The 12,905-nt window shown below is 48.6% G+C and overlaps 2 protein-coding genes across 3 annotated transcripts; one reads left to right on the top strand and one right to left on the bottom strand.

The window, feature by feature from the left end:
* Positions 1 to 491: 491 nt before the first annotated feature.
* On the top strand, positions 492 to 6,266 carry LOC136537658 (uncharacterized). The gene is made up of 4 exons (XM_066529616.1): positions 492 to 1,362; positions 4,389 to 4,444; positions 4,540 to 4,732; positions 5,224 to 6,266. Exons 1-4 carry the CDS (start codon positions 604 to 606, stop codon positions 5,578 to 5,580), a joined length of 1,365 nt encoding a protein of 454 aa, XP_066385713.1. The 5' UTR covers positions 492 to 603; the 3' UTR covers positions 5,581 to 6,266.
* Positions 6,267 to 6,627: 361 nt separating this feature from the next.
* On the bottom strand, positions 6,628 to 12,249 carry LOC136537657 (protein Brevis radix-like 4). Of its 2 annotated transcripts, none has more exons than XM_066529615.1 (5): positions 11,748 to 12,249; positions 7,971 to 8,320; positions 7,742 to 7,871; positions 6,975 to 7,444; positions 6,628 to 6,861 (listed from the first exon to the last, which is right to left on the bottom strand). In XM_066529615.1, the coding sequence occupies exons 1-5, from the start codon at positions 11,787 to 11,789 to the stop codon at positions 6,783 to 6,785; spliced, it is 1,071 nt and encodes a 356-aa protein (XP_066385712.1). In that variant the 5' UTR covers positions 11,790 to 12,249; the 3' UTR covers positions 6,628 to 6,782. The 2 variants fall into 2 exon arrangements, with proteins under 2 accessions (XP_066385712.1, XP_066385710.1); XM_066529613.1 differs by having other exon boundaries at positions 11,756 to 12,249.
* Positions 12,250 to 12,905: the final 656 nt, after the last annotated feature.

Below are 12,905 nucleotides of genomic sequence, written 5' to 3'. Positions count from 1 at the left end.
TTGTAACCTGTGCTTTCCCTTGGTCTGAAGGGGATCTCGATCGAACCCCGAACCGATCAGATCTAGATACACACAAGAGCAGCAACCGAGCTCTCAGCACTCTTTCACTAGAGATTTGGGACCCGTCTCTCTCTCGCCTGTTTGTAACCTCTACTATAAACTTGCAGTGCTAGTAATACGAGCAGCAGCGACGAACTGGACGTAGGGACTTTCTGTCCGAATCAGTATAAACCTCGTGTTCTTTAACCACACCATCCAAGCCAGATGCGCAATACTAGAAATATCTATGTGCATAACAAAAACTATATATCGAGAAAAACCAAAACGTCTTATAATTTAGAACGAATTGAGTAGTTATTTAAACTTTTTTTTTTGAACTGTTAGGCCACAATGCGCTGCCATGGACATTTTCGTAATAAACATCCATGCCCTTCTTCTTCTTCTTCAAGCCTAGTAGCCGACCCATTTAAAAGGCTCGAGTCGATTGCACATGGCCAAGATCCACAACTCCACCCCACCAACCAACCACTCCACTCCCACCGCTGCTCTGGCTCTGGCTCGGCCACTGCCGCCCCGCCTCCCTCTCATCGCTCTCTCTCCCTAATGGCGGCGCCCAAGCCGCCCTCGCCGACGCGCCACTTCGGGTGCCCCGCGGGCGCGGGGGACTCCACCAGCTCCCAGCTGTCCGCCACCTACCTCGGCGTCAGCTTCGCGCTCTTCCTCGCCACGCTCCCGTCAGGCACCGCCGCCCGCCACGTGGCCTCGCTCCAGTCGCGGGGCCGCATCCTCGCGTCGCGCCTGCTGGCCGCCGAGGACCAGCTGCGGCAGCTCCGCGCGCGCCGCCGCGAGGACGCCCGCGCCAACGCCCGCGCCGCCGAGATCTTCGCGGGCCACCGCGCCGCCTGGATGGAGGCCGAGCGCCGCCTCCTGGCCCGCGCCCAAGCCGCCGGGGACGAGGCCGCCTCCCTCCGCGCGCGCCTTGCCGACGCCGAGGCCGACGCCGCCGCGCTGCGCGGCCGCGTCGAGCGCCTCGAGCGCGAGGCCGCCGAGCGGGACGAGCTGCTCAACGCGCTCCTTGCGGCCACCTCGCGCGCCGGGGACTCCGGCGGTGGCGGGCCCCTGTTCCGCGCCCGCGACGGGGAGGAGGAGGAGGAGGAGGAGGAGCGGGCGCGCCACGACGCGCGTGGGGAGCAGGAGCAGGTGGACCACGCCGCTGACACCGCCGCCGCCGAGGCCCTCGCCGCCGCCGCCGCGCTCTACGCTCAGCAGCGCCAGAAGCACGACGACGACTTCTACACGGCTGCCACGGCCGCGTCGGGAATGCCGCCGTGGATGGAGATGGACCGATCAAAAGGCTGGCAGGTCTGTGACACGACAAAAAGTTGCCTCCCCTTTTCCACTTTTTACCTGATGCCAGCTTGAGAATAGAAAGGACACAAATCTATGGGGGTGGATTGCTTTATCATTGCTTTCTAATGATATGAGTGTACTCCGTAGATTTTAGTACAAGTCGGATTGACTCTATTCTTTCCATTTGTGTTAATGCAATCAATCACATTAGCTTTGGTTCATGCAAGTTCCAGTATCCTCAGTAGCTCTGCTCTGCATACACATCTTTCCATGAGTGATACTGTGATAGCGATACCATGTAGTAGTATGCGGCAGAGTAGAACGGACAAACAACCACTTTGATATAACCTCTCCATCAAACAGAATCCGATACTGTATCTGTGGGGCAAGGCCTCCTGCAAGAAAGCTACCTGGTTTTTGTTATCTACTCCACCGAAGCCACCTGAATCTTATCTGGTCCATAGAGAAACCTATAATCACACAGGCTCCCTGTTGCTGCTCATGCGAGCGGAACCCTAGAAGATGAATGGTGCACTGAAGTCAGACTTTATTTGCTACTGTACGTTAGAGGTGCAGACGATGGATGCCCTTAAGTTCAATAATTGACTGTACAAGTGTACATGAAGAAACACTGTCAGTTTTTTGGTGCTTTGTTCCCCTATAATTTTTCGTGTCAGAATGCAATACTGAAACAAAACCAGCACCACCAAAATGCTTTTGATTTTAGGACTGATTAGTATCTTTTTAGGGTAGACCCATGCACTATAGACCCATGCATGTATATGGGAAACGCTTCTGACTAACTGTAGTCTTCATACCCATTTGGTTTCTTATATTCATGTATGTTGGTTTGTTGCACATTTCTTTGGATATGTGCGCATATGATTGAAAGCTAACTCTTATCTGTTGCAAGGTTCAAGAAGGGTTTCTAGGCGACGACCCACGGCCTAGAGCCTAAGCGAGCCTAGGGTAGCCTAGGCGTTTCAAGGCGTTTTTCTAGGCGTTTTCCTAATTTTGCATTCAGCGTGTAAACTAACGAGTGGGTAAGTGACAGCTAACTAGCTGAGCTATGCATTCAGTCAATCAGCTAACTAGCTAAGCTATACATTCAGTCAATCAGCTATACATTCAGAGTTCAGGCAATCACAGATACATACATGCAGCCATCAAAGGATTCAGTCAAATAACAGAGGAGAGGAGCAGGCTTCAGATTCAGTCATTCAGAGGCTTCACACTTCAAAGTTCAAAGAAAACAGAGGAGAGGAGCAGGGGAGGACAGACTGACCTGCTGGCTGCTGCCACTTAGGGAGGAGACCGGCGGGGAGGGGACTGACCGGCGGGAGGGGCGCGTCCGGCGGGAGGAGCGCGTTCGGCGGGGAGGGGAGCGCCCGGCGGGAGGGGGCGTCCGGCGGGGAGGAGCGCGCCCGGCGGGGAGGAGGGTGTTCGGCGGGAGGAGCTCGTCCGACGGGGATGCGAGCGCCCGGCGGGGAGGAGCTCGTCCGGCGGGGATGGGAGGGCCTAGGGGTCCGCCTACCCCCATAGGCCAGGCTGGACCCCATCGCCCAGCGATTAGGCGCGCCTAGGTGGGGAGGAGGCGTCGCCTTTTTTATCCTTGATCTGTTGTTTTTGTTGTTTCGCTAGAAATTTTGTATTGCTTGGCATGGTGCTTATAGGTGGTAGGATATCATTAACTTTTGTCACATCAGATCACACACTTTCAAATAACTCTAACTGGTAGTGGATAGCAACTTGAATGAAAGCTTTGAAATTGCTGTGTCTCAAATTTCAACCCATACTGCTGCTTAATTGCCCTTTCCTTATTGAATCACTGACTAATCTGCAACTGAGTTTTAACAACCACATTGGTACTTGGTATCATCTCTTTCTAGGGCACCTCGAGTGTGAAGTTTTCTCAAAAGGGTTTGGGTCAATTTTGTGTTCATGTTAGGTCATTTGCTCCTGTCGGCATCACCTAATTCATTGTTCCTGTGGATAGTCACCTACCAGCGCTTGATATTGTTAAAGGGTACGAAAGTTCCTCAAGGCTCAAAGGTCAAAGTAGTAGACTACGGAAGAGGAGGTGTCTATTCTTTTTGTGACATTTTTAATTATGTGTACCTCATAAAAATTTAAGGACTTCACTTAGTGTGAAATTATGTGTTGGGTTATTTATACGAGATTCCAGTGATAAATACCTCAGCGATAATTTTTTCTGGTCTGAGATCAAATGTTGTATACTTGTATAGGCCTGTCAAATCTTGATCTCTCAATGATATTTCCTGTGTGTGAGTGTTTTTCTTCTTCTGTTTTTCAATATCTCTGCAGTAGCATGCAATGCTAACATTGCTAGCAACTGCAAATCCTCTCTCTCCCTCAACCCTCCATCTGCAACACATGCTACCATGTGTGGTTACTTCAGTGCTGATGCCAGTTACTTGATATCCAACTAGAACACTGTGATCCTTACTGGCTATTCAATACAATGGCAAATGACCAACATTTGTACTAAGTTACTAAATGCAGATGTAATGATTGTTTTTCAAGAAAAAAATGAAAGGATGTTTCACATTCTTACAAGCTGATGCTCTTTTCAGTCCATGACTGTTTTGAAGAATTTGGGTGATTAAAAAGCTTGACTGTCTGGTAATGCAAAGGATCCTGTGTTTTCAAATCCTTGTGCAACATGTGGCTATCCTGTGTTTTCAAAAAACTGTTATAGTACTGTAAAGTGCAATGTTTTCTTCTTGCTTTTTTATCCCAATACAATTCTCTTTGCTCACTGCACGTTGACACTGTTGTAGACATAGTTGGGTCATTTATGTTAGTTTTTTAGTCTGTGATTTTTTCTCATTTCTGGTACCTATAGAACAACTTTTGCAAAAACAATGGGAAAATTAACTTATCAAGAAAGCTATGGTTCAGTAATTTTCATGAATGATTAATGGTTGCCTCGAAAGGTTGATTTCTGGTAGGCTAGGACCATTTTCATTTCCCCTTTTTTGGTTGTGTATTTGACTCTTTGAACTTGCATCTTGTAGGACCTGAAGTATGATACAGTTGAGTCAACGTTCAACACAAAGCACGCTGTACCGAGGTAAAGATTTAACTGACACACATGGCTTGTTGACCTAGCCATGAAATAAATTCCACTTATAATTTACAGCCTCTAAGCCAATTGTTCTTTAACAGGAGAGAATCACCTTGGAAAGTGGATGTAGAATCATCAGGAGTTCCAGCAAAACTTAGGTTGCTGGAGCAGGAACTAATTAACTTGGAAAAGGTAGTGAATGGAGATTTGTCCAAGATTCCATTGGTGATGAGAAAACAAGTGAAAAGATATCAAACTCTAGCTGGGAAAATTGATGATCTTTGCAAACGAATGGTAGGCCTGCTCATCTGAAATAGCATTTACCTAAGTTTTGTGCTTTTGTTGAATGCAAAGTACCTGATATATCACTCAATAGTTCATTTTCCATGATGTAACAAAAAGATTAATGTGTTGATATATGTCTATATGATCTGTACCTGGTTGGAATTATTTGATGAATACATGGTCCAAAGATAGCAGTGGTTTCCAGCCGTCTATATCTTAGTTTCTTGTTCTGGTCCATAGTGCTGGGGCTGTCTATGCATGGCTTGTAGTCGTTGCATTTAAATTCAAATGTCTCTTCTTACTAACGCACTGTACCTAGTTCTTTAAAAAACAAAAGGATTTAATTGATATGTTTGTGTTGAAGAAAATGACAGTTTCTTCATTAGTAAATCATGCTTAGCACTTTAAAAGGAGTAGTGACATTTTCCTTGTATGCTGGTAATTCCTATTATTTACTATTACAGCAGGGGAGGAAAACTAATGGATATGTATTTGTGCAGCAAACAAGTGACCCCTGTGATTCAACACTAAACTCAGAGTTCAGAACACAGCGGCAAACAGAATTCTTGCTGGAAGCATTTCACCTTCAGCATCGTGCAACTGAAACAAGGCAGAAGCTCAGCACACTGCAAGCAGAGACTGCTAAAGGCAGCTTTGGAGATGAGCTAACAGCAGAAGCCAAAATGTGCACAAGAAGAGCACTAAGTTCAATAAGGAATAACTTCAAGGAAATCCAGCGAAGCTTGGAGATTTGGCTGGCAAGAATTCTTGGAGACCTCGAGGGCATGCTAGCGAGGGATGGGGCCTCCCGCATTAGGGAGTACTTTCTGTCTCCATACACATCTGCTGTTCGGTGAGTGCTGGTGTCATGGAATGCAGGAATGGCCATGTTCCCCTCACTACTATATAGTGTCTGCATGAACACCCTGGAGAATCCTTGGATACACGATCAGCAGGTAAAATGTCATAACCAAGGTCATGCTCACCTGTGCACCCCCCCTTGGTCTTTTTATGGACATCCTTGCAATCTTTAGCAAAATTGAAGAGGAGTGATCTGGGATCCTACCAGATTTTACAGGCAGAGCAAATGTAGAATTTAGAAGCATATCCCCATTCCCAGGGGCATCAAATTTTGACACCAAATCTGATCAAGTTCTAGATCACCCCTCTTCATATTTGTTAAATTTATGTGAAGGGTTGCATTTAGGCAAGGACGCAAGGTTGCATCAAAGTGAGACTGTCAGTGTATGCTGCTGCTCGTGTTGGTAGCAGGTTGATGGCCTTACCAGCAGCCTCAAATCGGTTTGAACATAGGCATAGTTCTGTTTGTAGGTGTTATCGCATTATCTGTCTCTCTGCAGTTCTCTCCATCCTTTTAGGATTGTACAGTTTTATGCTTACGGTTGTGATGGATTCTCCTAACTGTATCTAGAACAGAGTCCTTGGATGTGCTAAACTGTATTATCGTCAGTTTATGATTAGTGATTTGTATGTATGTTCATTTCAGCTGTTGAGAAAACTTGTCATGTCAATGCCTGGTTGTGGGTTTATCTTCGATTGATTGCTGTTACCGCACATTGTATATCTGTTGTGCACTGCATGCACATACATGTGAGTGCAGGAACAGATACACTCATGTTTTTTTCTTACCCTGAGTGACATATATAAGATCAGTCGATCAGAAGATGTGTTAGTACTCATGTTAGAAAGGGAAAGTGAAGATTAGACACAATAGTGGTGGATTGGTAAAACTTTAGTACGGTACACCAATCACAAGTAACCTGGGCTGCCACTGCCAGGTGCGGTGCCCTAAACATGCATGAACATATTTTCCCTGTTGTCCCCTCTTCTCATCCCCTCCTAGCTTTCCCAGCTCCAAATGAATCCCCCTCTCTCTCCCCCCATCTCCAAATTAACTTGAAACATGAACTCTCTCTATATACTTATACCAGATTAATTATATGTCTGATTCCTAGCCCTTGCACAGCACCATACTTATCACCAGCTTCTGCTCAACTGAATTAAAATTCAGTTTCAGTCTCCTTCCAGTTCAGAGTTTTCAAAGGTACTGAGCCTGTATCCTCTCCTTGTTCTCCTCCCACCACAGCTTGGCATTCAGCTCCGCAAACCTCTCGCGGCTGCAAAGTGCAAAACCAAATCTTCCATTGTCAGTAACCATTGTGCCAAATGACACAGTAACAAAATCTCAGTAACAACTAATGAACTAATCATCAGCGCTGTCGGACTTGACCTGAACCTGACGCGGCGCAGCTCCCGGCTGCCGTCGGCGAGCTCCCGGACGGTGATGTACACGCCGGGCTGGTCCTGGATGATCCACTCCGTCACCTCCAGCTCGCTGGCGTTGCTGACGGACACGTCGTCCCTGGACGACGTGGTCGTCCGCGCCGCTTCTGTAGCGGTGGCGGCCTCGGAGGCGGCGGGGCTCTTGCCGGCCGCTCCACCACCGCTCTGTTGCTGCTGCTGCTGGTGCTGCTGCCAGGCCCGCTCCGAAGGGTTGGAAGAGGACGGCGGCGGCGGCGACATCGGCCGGAAGCTGTGCTGCCGCGCGGCGCCGCCCGTGGCGCCTGCTGGCGGCGCCGCCACCTGCCGCGCGAACGCGCCCCAGCTGATCCTCTCCGGCGTGAGTGGCGCCGGCGACGGGGTGGCCACGGGGCTCCCTATCATCGACCCCGCCTGAGACTGCGAGTAGAACGACTCCCTCTAGGAAACACAAACACTTTTTGTTACTACTAATAAAGCTCTGATCTTTGCGTCTTTCGATGCGAAAGTGCCATGGATGGATGCATGCATGCAGAGGACGGACAGCTCCCGCTCCAAAATTTTGAGGGGGAGAGAGGAGAGCGACAGGTCTGTTCTTGTCTTGTTCGGCGGAAGGTGGGAAACGATGACGTGGCGTGGCATGACATGTCAGCGTCACCGTATCACACGTTCACATCATGGGACATGGGAATGAGACAGACATGCATGCAGCAGCCAGGCAGAGGGGCAGCGACTGACCTCGCCGTCGGAGCGCGGCGCCGTGGGGAGCACCTGTCGGCTGAAGCGCCGGACGTTGTAGAGCTCCATGATGCGCTCGTTGTTGTCGCCCCACCACTTCTGCGCCTGCCACTTGTCGTACATCTCGCGACTGCACGCATCGCAGCAGATCGCATACAGGCCGTCAGTGATCAGTCCAATCAGGCCGTCAGTCGCGGCCAGATCGACATCGACGGGCAAGGCAACGGACCTGAACCGGATGCGCTTGAGGTCGTTGCCGGCGCCGCCGGGGAGGGACACGAAGGTGATCTGCACGCCGGGCTCCACCTGCGCCACCCACTCCCTGGCCTCGCCGTCCACGCGGCCGGGCAGATCCCACGCCGGCGTGGAGCTCGCGCTCGACGCTCCGGTGACGCCGGCGCTGCCGCCCAGGTACGTGGCCGGGGGCACGGCCATGTCGTCCTGCACCACGCCAGGGCGGTAGTAGCCGCTGCGGTACAGGGAGGTGGCCCGGCCCCGAGGTGGCGGCGACCCGCCGCGCCTGTGCTGCGCGCCATGCTGCCGGTGCGTGCCGGACAGCTTCAGCACCATGTCCTTGAGCTGCACAGTGCACGCCAACAACACATCCATCAGTGCACACCAACAGTTTCTGATCACCAACTACTGAACTACATTCAGAGTAGAATGATCGGTATTGGCGTATTGCCAAGCTTTGCACGGATCCTCAGTCGGTGTTCCCAAGACAGGATCAGGTTTCAGAATTCAGAGAAACTGGGTTCTTCGCCGTTTCGTGTGGATTTTCATCGAAAGCAGGCAGACACAGAAATTATCATCTAGATTCAGTGTTCTTCAGACTACTAATACTGAAGCAGAGTTTTTCACCGGTCAGTACTACTGCTGCAGATTAGCTTGTGCCGATCATTATCTACTCCCTTCGTCCCAAAAGTTTGTGATTCTCAATTTTCAACGAGTCAAACAATTTTAAATTTGATCAAATCTATACAAAAATGTACTAGCATTTATAATAACGAATAAGTATCATCAGATTAATTGTAGACTACATTTTTAACTGCATACATATTTGAAGTCATAGGTATTAATATTTTTTTTCTATGAACTTGATCAAAATTAATGAAGTTTGACTCAATCTAAACCCGTAATTGTCTTTGGTAGTAGAAGAACCTGTCCACGTCTGACCTATCTGTATTGCTGTTAACATACCATTTCCCATCTATCTGCATTAGCCATTAGGTTCAGTCTAATCTTTGACTGCCACTGAAAATGGCATTTCACAATCACTGTGCCGGTGGAGCTTCTGAATCTTTTGATGGAGGGTCAAACTATGAATGCTAGTGTCACCTCTTTAGGGGTCAGGCAATGGCATGTGTTTCAGATGGTTGTGTTGCATTTCTGGGTCTACCATTTGACCTACACCGCATCAGTTCCTAGTTACTACTAATCTCTGTTCAGTTCAGACCATACTAGACTGTCATGCTGCTCACGCTCCCACATGAGCGCATGACTAGACGACTAGGGGAGAAAGAAAACTGAGGTTTGTTTTCACACTTGACTTGATATTTGTGCGGTAAATCTCTGTTCTACTTCTACCATGGGGTAACTAACAAAAGTAAAGAACACAGGTTTGTTTGCAGTTGCAGGTACGGTTAGGGGGCCACTCAAAACAAGGATGGATTCTCTTCTGTGGCACTGGCGATGCTTTCACTTTACCCTCTTTTCAGCTTCAAACCCTCGCTTGTATTGTGTTTTTCATCTACAGTTCAGGTTTTCCCCTTTGGTGATCCTCCACCCTACCATGCATGCATCTTTTTCAGGCCTGCTGGCATGCATCTTTTTTTTTCACAAACAAGGTTTAAAATAAACTGGTGATCCTGATCCCAATGCAATGCAGTGCTTGGAGGATTCTTGCCTTGCTTCCGGGTGCAATGCAAGTAAAGCAACAATGCTGCATGCAACATCCCCATCCACCCATCCAGAGGATCTCTTTTGCATTTTCTTTGCAGGTTTGCAAGCACTGCACCCCCAATCCATCTCTGCTTTCGAGAAAGCAATGCATGCAAGAACCCATGTATTGTTATATCAATCTCATCTGGACATGCATGTCTGCATGCTTTAGTGACCCAAAAGCCAAAAGAAGAGAAATATAGTAATAGTAGAAACTAATCAAAGGTTATTGCACATATAGAAGGCTAGGAAGTTGGAGCTGAAAGAAAGCTTCTTTAGATGTACATATATATAATGTAGTAGTGTGATTATATCAGAAAAGAACAAGGAAATAGTCCGTGGCCACACTTTGTGTTTTCCTTTGTTCCAGGATGTCTTCTCTTCCCCCAAGAGAATGGAAGGAGATGACACAAAGCGAAAGGTGGTATCTACCAGGCACGGGCAGGCCTGCTGAGCCTACACTATCTGCCCCCTAGTTTTGACCGCCTTTCATTTGAGTTTGACGACTGTGCTGTTCAGTCCAGTTTGAACATCTTGTAACTGTATCCACTCACTGAAACCAGGAGACACTGAACTGTGGTTCAGTAACTGAACTGTTCAGTCAAAATTGTGGAGTCGTATGGAGGAAGTAGGAAAGAAAACTTTCCTTGTGGTTCATATATAAACCAAGTTCAAGAGATCAAAGCTGAGCTCGATCAGTTGGTTGTGATGAAAAATTAGGATATGGGCCTCCATTCATCTCACAACTACTGATCTGATCTGAACTTTTGTAAGCCTACCCAAGCTGTACTGTACGGCGATCATGAGGTAGTTCCGGCACGGTGAGGTTTAATAGCAAACACACGCTTTGGACTGTCAAACTGAAGATGTAGAGTAGCTAAAAAATTACAGTGAGTACTTTGAACTTTGAGAAGCCTGCTATATATATGAACCCGGTTGGAGTTGGAACACAGCAACGGTCGTGAACAGGGGGAAAAGGGCGCGCTAGCTCTCCGTATGTGTGTGTGTGTGTGTCCTTTAAGCTTAAAAAGGCTGGCGATCACAAGGTCACAGGCATAGCATTTTAGCAGCAAGCATATATATATTAACAAAAAGAGAGAGGGAAAAAGAAAGGGAGAGGGCCCATGCATGCATGCAAGCACGGTGGTGTGTGTGGCTTTGATTTGCGGAAAGAGAAAGAGATAGAGCCGGATGGTGCTGAATCTGCTGATGCCTTGCTGCTTCTCGCTCGCTCTTTGGCATCATCGTCCGATCCTTTTGTTCCCTCTTTCCCTTGAATTCCTTGGTGGCGCTCAGTCAGAGGAGGCAGAGCTGCCTTTGCCTGGGAGGAGGACGTACTGAGGACTGGAGGAGGAGGCTATAGCAGCTTCTTTGATCATCATGTCCGATTAAAGAAGAAAGCAAAGCAAAAGGTGGGTGTCAAGTATTTATATACTAAATATTTGATAAACATTATATTAATAATGGTTTTGTATCTACAATACTATATGCTCCACCCAATGCAGTCCAATGGATGAGACAGACAGAGTGGTGATATACTAAATTGGAGTATGTATGTATAATATCCACATCCGTTATCGGTCGGGATCGACGCCAGCAGTAGAGAAATATGCATGGAGAGGAGAGGTCTCATGGAAAGCGGGCAACTGGGCATGATTCGGTCGGACGCGGCGCTCATCCCAGCCCCACTTGTTGATCCATGCCTGGTGCCTGGGGAGGGCCCAACGCGGGACAAAGGTGGAAGACATGAGACCTCCTCGAAAGCGACGCCACCTCGGCTCTCACGCCTCCTCCTTCCTTCCGCATCAGATTGATTCAGACATATATACCTACCTTACCTGGCATAAAATAAATAAATCATGCCAGAAGCCTAGCTTTCGTGTTTACACGCACGATCATTAGTGTTTCCACTCTCCACAAACATAAATCCTAGCTGTACGTTCCTCTTCCCTACGGATGCAAGACTGGTCGGACGCAAGCCAGGGATCGGAATGAATGAAGAAAACAAGCCAACCAGCAGCAACAATGGTGGCAGGCAAGGTGAGCTGAGCTGAATCGGACTTACGCACGCACCTGGGAGGTGAGCGACTTGACGGGGTCTCTGCATGTCGGGGTGTCGCCGCCGCCGCCACCCGAGCGCGCCCCGCCGTCCTCGCGGTCGCGGTCCCGGCCGCCCCCTTCTTCCTTGACGCACGCGATGCAGGCCAGCATCTTCTTCTATTGGCTTCCTCCTCCGCCGCCTCTCCCCGTCCCTGCTGCTGGGCGCCGGCCGGCCGGCCGGCCGGCCTGCCTCTAGCTTGTTTGATGTATGTACACCTTCAACTCGTCCAGTCCAGAGCTGAGACGCACAGTACAGCTACCGTGCGTGTGACGTACGCAGGCAGCACGGCGCGCACGCTCTCCGGCTCCGCCCGGGGAAGAAGACGACTAGCTACACTGCTATTGTATGGAAATGTCTTGGATCCAGCGAGCAGCCACTGGTACGCGTACGGTACGGTCGAGGCTAGCTAGCTAGCGACCTACCTCGCTCCTGCCGTGTTCCGGCCTTTGCAAGTTTGGATAGGATAAGCAAGTGATGGATGGAATGCGCAACGAGCGCTCATCACCAGCCAGCTATATATAGGCAATAAGCAGTAAGAGCAGTACCTTTGGTTCCACGGTACGTCGAATCTTTAGACATATGCATGGAGTACTAAACGTAGATTAATTATGAAACTAAATGCATAGATTGAGATTAGTTTACGAGATAATTTTTTAAGCCTAATTAGTTCATGATTTGACAATGTAGTGCTACAGTAACATGTTCTAATGACAGATTGATTAGGCTTGATAAATTCGTCTTACAGATTACTGATGGATTGTATAATTTATTTTTTTATTAATATCTAAACACCACATATAACATCCGATATGATATCTCTTTGGAAGCGCTCTCTCACCTTTCTCCTTCTCTCGTAGAGCCGTTGGACCCAGTTTTTCTTTCGTTTAATTCTTAATTCACCCGCTCTGTGAGAGAAGGAGAGGGAGGACAGATAAAAAGAGTCCTTGTGAACAGTACATAAATAGTCTCGGCAGCCGCGCAAGACCACCAGCCTTTAGCCCCCAGCTACGTAGCTACCTACTGGATCGGTCGGTCCATCCATGGAATCCATTCCGATGCGTGCTAGTACCTATCTGCATGCGCCGCAGCTAGCTGATGATGAGCCGGTCGCCGGTGCAGATA

The sequence above is a fragment of the Miscanthus floridulus genome, chromosome 2 (assembly GCF_019320115.1).
Source record: "Miscanthus floridulus cultivar M001 chromosome 2, ASM1932011v1, whole genome shotgun sequence".
NCBI classification, from domain to species: Eukaryota; Viridiplantae; Streptophyta; class Magnoliopsida; order Poales; family Poaceae; genus Miscanthus; species Miscanthus floridulus.
The sequence above is the reverse complement of the archived record's forward strand: the minus strand, read 5'-3'. Positions and strand labels throughout refer to the sequence as shown.

Coding starts and splice junctions, on each gene's coding strand:
- LOC136537658 (XM_066529616.1), top strand. CDS start 604: ATGGCGGCGCCCAAGCCGCCCTCGCCGACGCGCCACTTCGGGTGCCCC. Junction 1,363..4,388: donor ACCGATCAAAAGGCTGGCAG/GTCTGTGACACG, acceptor TGCATCTTGTAG/GACCTGAAGTATGATACAGT. Junction 4,733..5,223: donor ATGATCTTTGCAAACGAATG/GTAGGCCTGCTC, acceptor GTATTTGTGCAG/CAAACAAGTGACCCCTGTGA.
- LOC136537657 (XM_066529613.1), bottom strand. CDS start 11,893: ATGCTGGCCTGCATCGCGTGCGTCAAGGAAGAAGGGGGCGGCCGGGAC. Junction 8,321..11,755: donor TCAAGTCGCTCACCTCCCAG/GTGCGTGCGTAA, acceptor TGCACTGTGCAG/CTCAAGGACATGGTGCTGAA. Junction 7,872..7,970: donor CTCAAGCGCATCCGGTTCAG/GTCCGTTGCCTT, acceptor CGATGCGTGCAG/TCGCGAGATGTACGACAAGT.